The 13682-nt window shown below is 42.7% G+C and overlaps 1 protein-coding gene across 5 annotated transcripts in view; it reads left to right on the forward strand.

Annotated features, from left to right (window-relative positions):
- HERC2 (HECT and RLD domain containing E3 ubiquitin protein ligase 2) overlaps window positions 1-13682 on the forward strand; it is a 268507-nt gene that overhangs the window by 157171 nt on the left and 97654 nt on the right. For all 5 annotated transcript variants that reach the window (XM_088454087.1, XM_088454088.1, XM_088454089.1 and 2 more), the window contains exons 45-48: window positions 890-1032; window positions 3289-3559; window positions 4725-4864; window positions 7075-7173. In XM_088454087.1, coding sequence (XP_088310213.1) covers window positions 890-1032; window positions 3289-3559; window positions 4725-4864; window positions 7075-7173 — 653 coding nt within the window. The remainder of the gene's footprint in view (window positions 1-889; window positions 1033-3288; window positions 3560-4724; window positions 4865-7074; window positions 7174-13682) is intronic.

The raw sequence follows: 13682 nt of genomic DNA on the forward strand, positions 1-13682 counted from the left end.
AGATATATTTTGCCAGGACTCTAGATTTAAAAAAAAAAAAAAACAAACCCTACATCTCCTGGCTCTGTATGATGCTAACAAGAGCAGTTACATTGCAGTAGTAATATGTGTTCCTAAAAATGAAAAGGCCTGTTCTACCAGTTGAGCACCTGTTGGGTGGTGCATTTGCTGAGCAGCTGTGCTGGCCGCCAAGTAGTAGTATTTAAACCTGTAAAATTTTGTAAAACAAAAAAAATTGCAGCTAAAGACACTAGATTTGGGCATAAAAGTGCATATGTGAGTTTTAAAACACCTATTTGAATCCTGTTAGGACTCCCTTTTTACCCTGTAACGCTCCTGTTAATGTGTTTAAATATTGTTTGGGATATATATCTGGCTCTGTGCAGTGGGACTCTGTTAGAAAAATAACGTAGTGTACAGAAAGATGAAGATATGGATGTTGGAGGAGTGAGCACTTTAGAATGAATCTTATATCTCCAAGCGCCCATTTTTCCCCAATGGATTTATGGAAAAGGATTTAACATAAGTGTAGAAAAATCCTGTTATTCCATTCTACTAAGAAGATGAAATACATGAAAAGTAAACACAAGATTGTATTCTTAGCTAGCGGCATAGCATGATATTTAGATTTGGATATTTCAGGGCATCCCAACTGGAGAACCTAATCTTTCTGCTGTTTGATGCATTATATTAAGAATTTGGGTCATGTAGGGTATTACACAACTGAATTAAACCTAGTGCTTTACTAGTACAATATGTTATTGCTTGGATCTTTTAGTCTTTAGAACTAATGGTAGAAGCGGTTTTATCCTTTTATAATTTTATCTCTTTCTAGTTTAGAAAGTTGTTCCAATAAGCGTAAAACTTTTTTTTATTTTTCCCCTTTCAGATGAAGGCGCTGCAGCAACTCCTGACTTTGGCGAAATGTCTCCAGAGTGCCCGCAGTCTCCGATGATATTACTACAGCAGTTACTAACTGCTGCTACACAGCCTTCTCCTGTAAAAGCAATATTTGACAAGCAAGAGCTGGAGGTAATTTCTTTTCTTTTAAGAATGTGGGGACAAAAGTCGCTGCAAAGAGTCAAACTTCTAAAGACTTCCCTCTCATTAACAGTGCAAGGGGAATGTTACTTCCAGTCAGTGACATGAAATGATACAAGCCTACAACTCTGATCTGTAGGAATATTTTAATTGTGATAACTTCTTCATGCTGCATATGATAATGACTTATGCATCGTTTATGCATAAAGGATTCCAGCCCACTGGATACTTAAAAACTTATAAAGTTTATAGTAATTATTTCCAAAAGATCCAGAGCTTTGCTGATTAACCCTTCAACGGCTTTTCCCATGACAAACACAGAACATGATTTTTGGGGATGGGTACGAGATGCCGTCATCCGGGATCCCGATGTTCAAAATCACTCAGGCAACCCGACAGGGTTAGGATAACGACACCTGTCGGTCGGTATCTTAACACTCTCCCTACACTAACCCTTCCTTCCCAGTGCCTAAATTTAACTTCCCCCTGTAGTACCTAAACCTAACCTGCTCCTCTCCGCAGTCTAAACCCAACTTTCCCCCTAACCCCGCTACTTGCCTTCGGGTGGTCGGGATGCCGACGCAGGGATTCTGACTGTTGTTCTGACCGCTGGAATTCCATGTCGGATAATGAACGGATCTCGAATTTTATACTACAGATGTACACATCTATCCTCCATGTGCTACAAGTCGCGCCACACATAACGCGGGAGCTCAGTGTGCCATCGGTAGTGCCGAGCGTCTTTTGTGCAACTTTATACCCAAAAATGCGCCTTATTTACACAGTGATGCGAGTGGCTAGCACAAGCAGCTTCTGTGCGTCTGCATGTGAAATGCTACGTTAGTGTCAGCAGCTGTAACACTGTAACGTAGCGTTTCGCATGCAGATACACCCGCAGACGCACATAGAACATAGGCATGCTACATATCATTTTAATCAACAGAAGCTGCTTATGCTAACTTTTCACATGGCTGTGTGAATGAGACGCATTTGAAGGTAGAAAGTCACACAAAAAGATGCTCAGCGCTACTGAGTCGCGCCACAGAATGGCGCGATTAGAAGGGCTGTTTCTAGCGCAGGGAGGCTAGATGTATGAGGACACGTCTGTATTGCGAAATCCTTTTTGCTGAATTCTTTGCAGGACACTGACTGGACCATGGGGATATAGAGTATACAGGGTGTTGGCACTTCAAATATTGCAATCGACTTTAGTTTACACAGAACTAGTGCTAAATTGGATGGGCCTGCAGGGTGTCCAAATGGAGAAATTGATTCAATGCAAGTATAATCATGCAGTCATTATCTTGATCATCCTACAGAGGACAGAGGCCACGGTGGATGTCCCAAAGCTCCCCCATATGGATGAAGCACTAGCAGAGCTGCAGTGCATAGTAATTTATGCCCAAATTAGGTGTTTTCTGCAGCAGTAGTAGTATTTTATTATATATATATATATATATATATATATATAAAATATATAGCCAGAGCCTAACTGAGCCTAAATGATTATCGGTGAAGAACCAGCTTATATTTAAATAGATGTAAAAAAATGGTTTAAGTAAAGGCTGTAAATTGCGAGCAACCTGAACTGTCCACGCCTCACAAAGCTATTTTTCCAATTTTTGGGAAAAAGGCAAAGAAAACAACTGTCTCGCTCTTCGCGGTCCTGTATGTGTTGTGACAGACACTAAATCATCTACCCATGCTAAATCATACTCCCAATGCAGTCTTGCAGAATACTCCTCAAAACAAAAGAATCCTCATTGCCTGATTCTCCCTTGCTGCCTTCTTGGGAGAAGCATTTGGAGTCGCTCCCTTTCCTGCAGTTGGGGACACAGAACAGAATTGGCACTGCTGGCTAGCCTCGGTCCCAAAGAATGGCCCTCTTATACTGCAACGGTTCAGCTTTTGCTCTGGCTACCCCTACTGACCTGACTTATCAAGCAGTGACGTGCTACCAGGCCTCAGGACCCCAGAATTGCCTTGACATTTTCTAAATTTTAAGTGTCCGTGTCCTATGGGAGGCATTATCACAATGGTTGAGTGTCGTCATGGAATAATAGAGACTAAGTTGTATTTAAATCCACTTCATAATTCTCTCACAATCAGTTTTGATATTTCTAGATTGTGAAGGACTCACATGTGATGTTGCACTCCATTTTAGCAACCAATGGCTTAATGTTTTTAAGTTTTAACTTTGCTATACAGTAAAGTTGTCTTGAGTTAATTTATATATATTTTAACTAGGCAGCAGCACTGGCTGTATGTCAGTACCTGGCAGTGGAATCCACACATCCATCAACTCCTCTGTTTGAGGACTTCTGCAGTTCAAGTGAGGTCTCTTCCCCTTTGACTGTACAGCAGATTTGCCCAGTTAAAGTCAAGAAATGCAAACAATCTCCCATCCCACCAGCTCCTATTGTTGTACAACTGATGGAAATGGGCTTTCAGAGGAAAAACATTGAGTTTGCTCTCAAGTCACTGTCTGGAGCATCGGGTACTGCTTCAAGTTCTCCAGGTAGGTCTGTCCACATATACAACACTTACATGTTTACTTCAAAAGATAAAGCTTCAATCTTCAATGTCAAACAAAGTAAAGTTTAAAATTTCATCTATAGGTTAATAATAGTGAGAATTATATAAGTCAAAGTGCAAAATGTGGTAAGTAAAATGCGATGTTGTGTTAGCCTATGTTTCTACATATCAGTATAAATTTTGGTGACAGAAGGCAATTGTATTTATTTCGTTTTGTTTCTTGTTGTTATTTGACTCCTTGGGCAGTGGTGTCTGGCAGATTTAAGTTTGTGTTTATTGAGGAATCAACACAGCAGTTTTGATCATAGTAACAAATGCAACTATACGGATAAGTTAAGTTCTGTTTTAAGAGATTGGAAAGGTCTAAAAGCTAAACCAAATTTGTGGATACCAATTATTTTTCCTTAAATTAACATGAAATAGAGGTCCTTAAAACTAACACTTTAGTCATGCCAATTCCTAATAATAATTTAGTCCAGTCTGCTTCCACTTGAATACTTTTGTAGCTACTGCTTTGCAGGACCATAATGGGTGTCCTTGTTACTGTGGGGCATATAGCATGAGGTGCTTCTTCTGGTGTGGTGTCCCCTCACCTGTACATGTAACACAGGCCCTGGTTATGCAGGTATCCTGAATGTGCAGTTGTAAAATATTTTGCCATTGGATATTACATATCTTTTCTGCACTAAAAATGAATACAACAATATCCATGTATCATAGGCGTCTTTATAATGGGTGTACGGTGCACACTGGCCCCTGGGTCCATGGGGGCCCACACCGCACACCCTGCACCCATAGTTAATAATATTTACTTCTCTGCAGATTCCGGTGCAGAGCAGCAAAAAAAATCACTGGGAAAATGGCCATGGACATTTTCCCAGAGACCCGCACATGCTCAGTAGATTCTGGCATGAAGCTGACAGAGGAGGGGGCCCAAACAGCGGCTGCACATGGGCTCCCTCCTCTCTTAAAACGCCCCTGCCATTTATCAATTTACGTTACCATCCAAGGCCAAATAATTCTGGCAAAACATTTAAATGAAAACTACTGAATTTGATTAGAAAGAAAAAGCAAAGTGCAAACTAGTAAGAGAGTGCACTGTACTTTAAACAGTGTGGCTATTTGTTGATTTGGTCCTATGTTCACAGGTGTGGAGGCATTAGTTGGTTGGCTCCTGGATCATCCTGATATTCAGATCACCGAGCTGTCTGATTTTGAAACTGCATCTGAGGAGTCGGATGAAGAAGTGGTGGAAGAAATAGAGGAACTGGAGGCAGCATACCCAGATGTTAGTATTTCCACATCTTTTTGGTTTCAGGTGATGGGGAGTTTGGAATGTTGAGAAATATTATTTAGTTAGAGCCACTTCTCTTGCTTTCCACTATCTGTAGATGCACACCTATATCATAGCTGCCGATCAACTTACTCACTAAAGAACTTTATACTTTGAGGAACAGCTTAGCAGTTTGGTGCTTCATCTGCTTTGAACTGTAAATGTATTACATATTCATGTTTCAGTTTGGAAAATCCTGTCTCTTTCACTCCTCTTGAGGGTGACATGGCCAACCATGGAATGTAGAGAGCATTTTGTGAGCTAGCTCATCAAACTAAACTTGTTCTATCTAGAGCTTTCCCTCTGTCACATCACCCCCTAAAGAGCCAACAGGATCAGTTTATATGTGCCCATGAAGTGTGTTTTTACCTTCCTATGGGGGACTTTAAACACTTAGATATGGAGTCACCTTCATGACATTTGCACCTTAGAACACTTGTGTTAACTTTTCCTTCCATATATCAATCATGCTAGACATTGAGCAGATTGGTACATCCTCCCTGTCTCTTTCCAGACTCATAAAAGACCCTACTTGCAGCTCCTGCTTTTATCTGTGTTCACAGCTGCAGGAATTTATTGTAGCTTAGGTGGCATTTTGTATAGTATTTGTCCGCTTTGCTTTCTTTGATATTGTTTCTGTTTTAGTTGTTAATTTTCTTTGTGTATGTTATACTTGCTTATTCCTCTTATGCATTATTTCATAGAGGGTGGATAGTTCTAGGTCTTAGCATTGTGAGACTTCATCTGTGACTTTTTACACTTGTGTAATATGCCATGTAAAATTGTGGAATTGACAGTCTGTCGTGTGCCAATTGTGTGCAGCTTGCCATGTAGACTGAATCAATGGCCTGCAGTGATCTGATAGACGAAGTCGATTTTAAATCACCAGCGCAGTCCATTGCTGGCTATCAACGAGAGGATTAGACCTACTTAATGCTCCACTGAATCTTCAGTGACTAAATCCATGTGTCAGTGCATTTAGCTAACCGGCAACTGATCCTTTATTGACTCCAAAAGTTCAGCAGGTTCAGGCACATCGATAAGTCAAATAGGTGCAGTGTCGGGGAGTTTGGTTTTGTTCTGGTTTGACGCACTCTACACCCAAGGTATGGCAGTGTCACCCCAGAAAGGATGAAAGAGAAAATGGTGCATGCGATCTTGCACTTAAAGCATTGCTAGTGGCTGAAGTGGTAGTGGAGATTGAAGTGTTAAACATATACTGTGCTCTTTCCTAACTTTATAGTTTTGACAAAGGTGTAGATGATACTGCTGTTAGTAAGCATCCCGCTGCCCTGTTCTCAATTATAGCACTGTGTCCTTAGGCTTGAATAAATTGCCACTAGAAACGTGCAAAGAAATGCTGAGTGTACAGCTATTACTCAGTTGCTGTCTGTATACAATTTTGATAATCAGAACAATGATGTTCGGTGAGATACTTTATACTGGACAACTTTTTGTATGTCAGCAGCAATGGGAGAATATTGCACCTTCCATACTTTGTTCAACTATATTGTTTTTGTGTTTCCTTTTCTACATATCGGTGACTGTCATTTATGTCTTCTGGTTGAGGTTAATCTGTGCTTTAGGTACACAAAAGTAGAAGTTCTCCCTAAAATGTTTGCATAAACAAATTTAAATGACAAATCCGAACAACAAATGTTCTTGCTGTGCAGCCAGAGCGCACACCGTTCCCTGTGTTGTCCTTTGTGTGTATGCATGTGTTTTTGTAGACTGAGCGAGCTAGAGAGACACACCTATTGTAAGTAAGTAATACTGAGAACTGCTAAATGGAGAATAATTAAAAAAAAATGTATACTTTTTAAATCCAGATTTCAATAAAGCTTTTCTAGATTATACTATCTTGGCCAATTTTGTCAGCATCAAAACATTTGAAAACAAAATGGGATCACACATACCCATGGTGTATATGTATAGTTTAAGTTTCACAACATTTGATGATAAATGTATATTAAAAATTCTGTAGATAATATAATGCTGTATACTACTATTTATGTAATGTGTGAACTAAGCAGTTTTTTTTTTTTAATGTATCCTGTAGACTGAGCAACGTTAACAAAGTGTTTCTCCACAAGTGTGTTTCTGCAAGATAAATTATGCCTTTATTCTGTGTTTGTAAAAGTGACTTATCTAATTTATATTTACAGTCGAATGGTGCAGTTGTAACCGAAAGTCAGACTTATAAGAAAAGAGCAGACTTCCTAAGCAATGATGATTATGCAGTATATGTGAGAGAGAACATTCAGGTATGTTTTGCTCTTTTTAATAATTTGATCTTTATGTCCAGTAGATTGAATTGTGTAATTTTCTGATATTTTTTCATATATAGTGTGCTCTAGAGCTCTTGGGTATAATATGCGATGACTCAAGCTCCTCCACCTCTATAACCCAATTTGTTGTTGGAGGCTTTGTTTGCTCTTATGTGCCATCTGCAACTGGATGCTGATCTTGGCTCCTAGTTTCTGCGTCTATAGCTCTAGATTCAGAGTGGTTTTCAGTGGTCTAGTCAGAGTGCACCATTTTGTTCAACAAAGTGCTATCAACCATACACACAGTGCTACAGGGGTGGTTTACCTAAATTGTAAAGAGGCCACTAGATGTGCTTTGACCATAAGAGATCAGCAGGTTAATGCCATTGGTAAAGCAAACTTTCCCAGCAGTTGCAACAGTTTTCATTTATGGGATTGGAAACTGGGAAGCAGATTTTCTCAGCAGACTGTACCTTCACCCCGGCAAACAGATTGTGGGCATTTGGGGTCACGTAGAGGTTGACATGATGGAACTTTGGGTTGTGCTATGGTGCTCCAGGTAACGGCACCCGAAGGCATTCCTAGTAGAAGTCATGTATTTTCCTGGAATTTCCTCTGATCTCTAATTTTTCCTCCACGAGTGTTTCTTCTGCAGGTGCTCAAAGAGTTAGAGAAGGCATTCGGGTAATTAAGGTAGTACTGGACTAGTGAAGGGGGTCATGGTTGACCACCTTATCTCTGGGTCACAACTTTACTAATTTGAAGATGCCTTTTTTTTTTTTTTTTTTTTTTAATTACTGTAAGATGCAGCACACCACAGCTACTGGGTGTACCCTCCCCAGTGTTTCATCATGAGTGAAAAGAAAAAAGATTTTTATTTTTTTTAACTTGCGTTAAGCCCAGTGTCCAGTATGAGACTTGACTCCATCCCTTTACACTCCTTGTTATTATTTGTTGTTTTTCATTTATTTTGTTTCTTAACTGTTGTTCTTGTTAGGATTATTGTTCTCATTTGAGATTGTTGTTCTCTCCTCTCCATGTTCTGGTTAAGTCCTTTTTCAGGTTTGTTAGATAAATACTAAAGTCCCAGATACCTAATGGGGGTATAGAGAGGGAAGGGGGGATGATCTTTTCGAAGTAAGCTTGAAAGTGCCAAGTTCTTGCCATGCACTCTATACACCAGCTGTAGTGTAGTTCAATGGACTCGAAAACAGGATTTTGGTACTTACCGATAAATCCCTTTCTCCGATTCCACAGGGGACACTGGAGTTCAAGACAGTGGGGTATAGACGGTGGTAGAGCAGAGCCTGGCACTTTAAATAATTCTGAAGTGTGACTGGCTCCTCCCCCTCTATGCCCCATCAGCCCCAGTTTTAAGAACTGAGCCCGAGAGGAGACGGTAAGGAGAAGACCACAGAACGGAACAATACCGACTGAAGGAGAACAGAGGAACCCACTGCAGGGAACACATGCAGTCACACAACTAGATAAGGACCCAACAAAACGGCAGGAACGCAGCGCTGGGCGGGCGTCCAGTGTCCCCTGTGGAATCGGAGAAAGGGATTTATCGGTAAGTACCAAAATCCTGTTTTCTCCTTCATCCACTAGGGGACACTGGAGTTCAAGACAGTGGGGACGTCCCAAAGCCAACCTCCCGGGTGGGAAGCGCGGAGAACTTGCCGACCTTTCGGCCAACCGAAACAGAGACAACCCAAGACTGGAGGCATGTCGTAGAGCCAGGAGACAATCAGAGCTCCTTGCTGAACAGTCACAGACATTCCACAACTTACAGCGTAAATTCAATGGAATACGGCTAGAGAGTAGCCGCAGATGAGAAGCATCAGAACACCGTAAGCTCAGCCAAAAACAGACCAAGCAAGAACGCTGGGAGCAGAAAAACCCCAACTAGAATCCATAGAATGGCAGTAACATGAGAACAAAACTCGAGAAAACCGTACCAGTGACAACTACAGGAAGCTGCAACAGTCTCAGACAGCAGAATCCCAGCACTGCGGGACATCAATCATATAGATAAAAGTATAATGATACCAATATACAGAGACGGAGCTGAACCCGTCCACAGACTCCTAACCAAGCAAACAAGGAGGCAAGAGTCACGACCTAACAGTCGCCCTGAACCATTCTCGAGGTCCAACTACTAAAGGGTTGGTAACCAGTGTAAGGTTTAGACCATAGAAGTTGTCAACGAGTGGCGATCCCACTGGGCATGAGATGGATACGAGAGGATTGAGACTACAATTCCTTCCAGTGGGTCAGACGGCAGTACCACCCCTCCTGTCAAACAGCAGACAACTTCCTACATGATGGTAGAGTGTAATCAGTACCAACTACTGGCCTGAACATAGTATGAAAACACCCAGGATACCCTTAGCAGAAAAAGAGCACGGATGCCACCTCCACCCAGGGAGAGTTACCAATATAGGGAAGTATCCCATCCGCAAAGGCTAAAGCACTAGGACAACTATGAAGGTACCATTCAGGTACCTGTCAGTGTGCTGAATTTATCAACAGATACTGAACAGGAAACTAACCAGGCCCTCTGTATGGAACATAGAGACTGTCACACTTTATAGTAAAAATGTGCATTAGCCCATAGATGCGCTTCAGTCCATAAACCCAACAGATTCCAGTAGAATAGGGTCACAAATCTCAATGTTACAACTATGCACCTACATACCAGGAAAGCTCTAAAGTGTACAGCCAACTGATTTAAAAGAACTGAAGGCTGCTAGTACAGCAGCTAGGGTGCGTAAGATAGAATAACAGCTATGTCAGGATGCATGAAAAGGAAGCATCTTCCGAGGCATTAGTGGGGTAAGCCCGCTTACCTGTGAGCGACCAGAAACCCTCTGGACGCTATGTAGAATGTCACTGACCTTATTCATCTCACAGCAACCCACCACGACAGGTACAGAGAGTAGCCTCAGTGGGCAAAGATCAATGCTCTACAGCACGGACTTCAGTCTGGAGATGCTGCAGAAGAAAATACTGTAGAAACTAGCAAATTGTTAGTGGAGACAAGAAGGCCGTACAACAGGACGCTATACCTGAGCCTGTTCCATTAGGGATATGTATTCATATAGAGATTACACATACCCCAAAAACGGTCTGCTAGTGTATCCTTACATTAACACTTATAATGGTGAAGTGTGTATTACGCCCACAATCTGATACAACTCAGGCCAGACCCTGCCTATATCGGCGGGTGGCCCTAGGCCTCATGTAAATTAACTAATAAGCCATGAGGATGGAATAGATCCTGGATTCTCTATGTACTGATAGGAAATGTACCCAAGGGACCATCAGATACCCATTTTATTGAGATATGCGACAAGACAATAATATAAAGTACCAGAATCGATACTGGGAAAGGTACCTGTACATAGACATAGAATGCGTTAATTATCCCAAGTAAGAAGAGATATATATATGTAGTGATAACGCCAGACAGGGCCAAAAACAGATTTCTCCAATTATTAGGAAAATTCATACAAGGAACGGGAATATATCAGTATATATACACATACACACACATAAACATAGCTGAATGAAAAGGCAAACTCTTTGAAAGGAAGAGTTAGTACCGACATAGTAAGTCAGTTGTCAAACTCCTGCACCAGGAGATCAGCACGCTACATACATATACACACATATATATATCCCGCAATAGGAGATCAGCATGCTATATCTATATATACACACACTGCATTCCTAGTGTCTTACAAGTTGGTTACTAAGTGCGCCCTAGAGTGTAGTTGTAATTAATAGGTCCCCCGAAGTGGACGCCGTAGATATAGACTGATGGAAACAGGACTATAACCCGAGGCGGGTGTAAGTACATATACATGTGTGGACATACAGGAAGGCCCCAGGACATGTATAGAGTCCATACTAGAAGCAATGCCGTAGGAGCCTGTGACTATCCTATGTAAGCTGCAGAACATGACTCTAGTCTATAGAGCCACCATATAATATGTATAACAGACAGCTTCTGGTAAACCCTGGCAGCTTTCCAGACGTGGAATAATATGTACCTTAATGATTGTGGAAGTATAGGCATACCTACACATATCCATAATTATATACATATACACACACACCACCCAATCCCTAGGGAGAGATGGTGTTAAGCGGAGTTATAGAACAAACTACCGGATCAGGAGAGTCCAGCCTCTCGTCGCAGCATCCTCTTTAAATATGCTAGGTATCAGACATAAAACTGAGAAGAACATATCCTACCCCTGCTTTAATGGTAAGGATAAGAAGCAAAATATATATATATATATATATACACACATATATATATATATATATATTACACACACAAATCCCCACATGCCTACGCGTACCTACATACAAGATTAGTAGGTGACGATATAATTTGAAAAATATAACATGGGCAATAGTTAGAGCCATGGAAGGAACTGAGCCCCAGGTCTTAACGCCGGGTTTAGTTTAAAATACAAGTATATACATACATGTGGCTTACCTCCACGCAGGGAGACTGCTCATGTGCCGCGCGTGGCTGTCATTCTGCTACGGCGTTGGGACAGGAAATGTTAGCAACGTACTTTCCCAGACTGATTGCCATCCTGGGACCCTTCCGTTACCGGTGTACTCGCCTTATCAGGTGTGCCCTTCTGGCTCCAGATGATGGAAATCAAAAGATGACCTCAGTGATGCGAGACAGCAATGCCAACCACCACAACGGCCATATGTTACTACTTCGTGTTGTGTGTGCTGCCGAAGGGAATAAATAAGATATAAATCCATATAGATGCACAGATGCATACCTTCTAAGGTAAGCACCGAAGGCTGTTGAGATTTAACATATGTGCAGCCACATATGTGCCCTTCTTATGCATGAGAAGAGTACGGCTCATTGTTAAGGTGAGCCAATGTGAGGCATAAGCCTGAGGATGGGACGCACCCTTTTTGTAACCTTGAGTTAAAGATATGCAATAACCGTAATTTCTGGCAGCAGCCAGAACAGTGGCCCGACTATGCATACTATACACATTTAGGCAGAGTGATCTCTGGCAGCTATAGATGGAAGAAACACACTGCATTATTCTGTTACACATCAAGCATATTTGCCCCAGATGTTCAATGTAATAAGCCTGCCGCACCTGGTATACCCAGGCGGTCTCCCATCCAAGTACTAACCAGGCCTGGCGCTGCTTAGCGTCCAAGATCAGACGAGATCGGGCGTGTGGCCGTAGGCGCTGATAGATATGTGGTGGGCAAAGTGGCGTGGACACAACCTCTATATTAGCCTGTGGCATGTTCCTCCCTGTGCTTCATTTTTTTTTTTTTTTAAATATAATATTAAACCAGTACACTACCCAGTTCCGTAGGGTAACTACCGACGTGCAATATAACAGAGATGAGGCAGAGCCAGAATCTATATAAAGACTGCAGGTTAAATTACAAACTCCACAGTTGTGCCGTTAAACCTAATAAGACCAGGTGCTGTAGGTTTAAGTAAAGAAAAAAACGGAAGAGGCCATATGCAAGCACAGGGAGAACATACAAACTCCAAACAGTTAGGGACGTACTGGGAATAAAACCCACAACCCTGTTAAGGGTTGCACCCCCCACAGAACTCCAGAGTGAGGATGCAGGAGATGCTGGCAATAAGCCCCGGCTCCTTTTAAGGCAGGTGCATATGCTGTTTTAGAATACTCGCTGGAGGTAATGGCGGCATCTGTGCACGCCAGCATGGACTAGACTCCGCCCCTTATCAATAAGCGGGCGGGGTGCAAACAATGGCTGGTATAGCAGGCATAATGCGAGTGGGGGAGCGGGAACGTAATAGCCAGCGCCGGTGCATCTTCATACAAGCACCGGCGCCGCAACCAGTAGCCGAGAGCGCTGTGAATAACAGCCTCGCTCTCCGGCGGCTGTGTGCAGAAGCCAGCGCTTCTACAAGCACCAGCGCGGCAGGGAACAGCCGCACTGAGCAGCTCCCTAAGCCCCGCCATGCGGCCAATTGTAGCCAGCGCCGGTGCAATCTCCGGCGCCGCAACCAGCAGCCGAGAGCGCTGTGAATAACAGCATCGCTCTCCGGCGGCTGTGCTCCTCCCCCTGCAGAAGCCCAGTGCTTCTTCAAGCGCCAGCGCGGCAGGGAACAGCCGCGCTGCTGCGCAATGTAGACTCCCTTATGGGAGTAGCGGGTCGCGGCAGGCTCCCTCCCCGTGGGGATATAGCAGAGGGAGGATTCGGCTCTCATGAGAGCAGCAAACAGAGCGCTGTCAGGCTCTATAAAGTAAGACAGCGCTCATCGTGCAGGGATCAGGCATGCTGCTAGGCAGCAACATTACAGACTGTCTGAACAGTCTCCCTGTACATGTATCCGCCCCTTGTAACAACGCTAGCGGCGTTATAACAGGATTCCAGGAGGGGTTATACTACAGTATATACCACCTGAGCCTGGGAGGGGGCAGAGGGGCCGCAGATTAAACTCCGTTCCCCATAAGGGGAAC

This window comes from Taudactylus pleione, unplaced genomic scaffold (genome assembly GCF_031769625.1).
Source record: "Taudactylus pleione unplaced genomic scaffold, aTauple2 ptg000609l, whole genome shotgun sequence".
Lineage (NCBI taxonomy): Eukaryota > Metazoa > Chordata > Amphibia > Anura > Myobatrachidae > Taudactylus > Taudactylus pleione.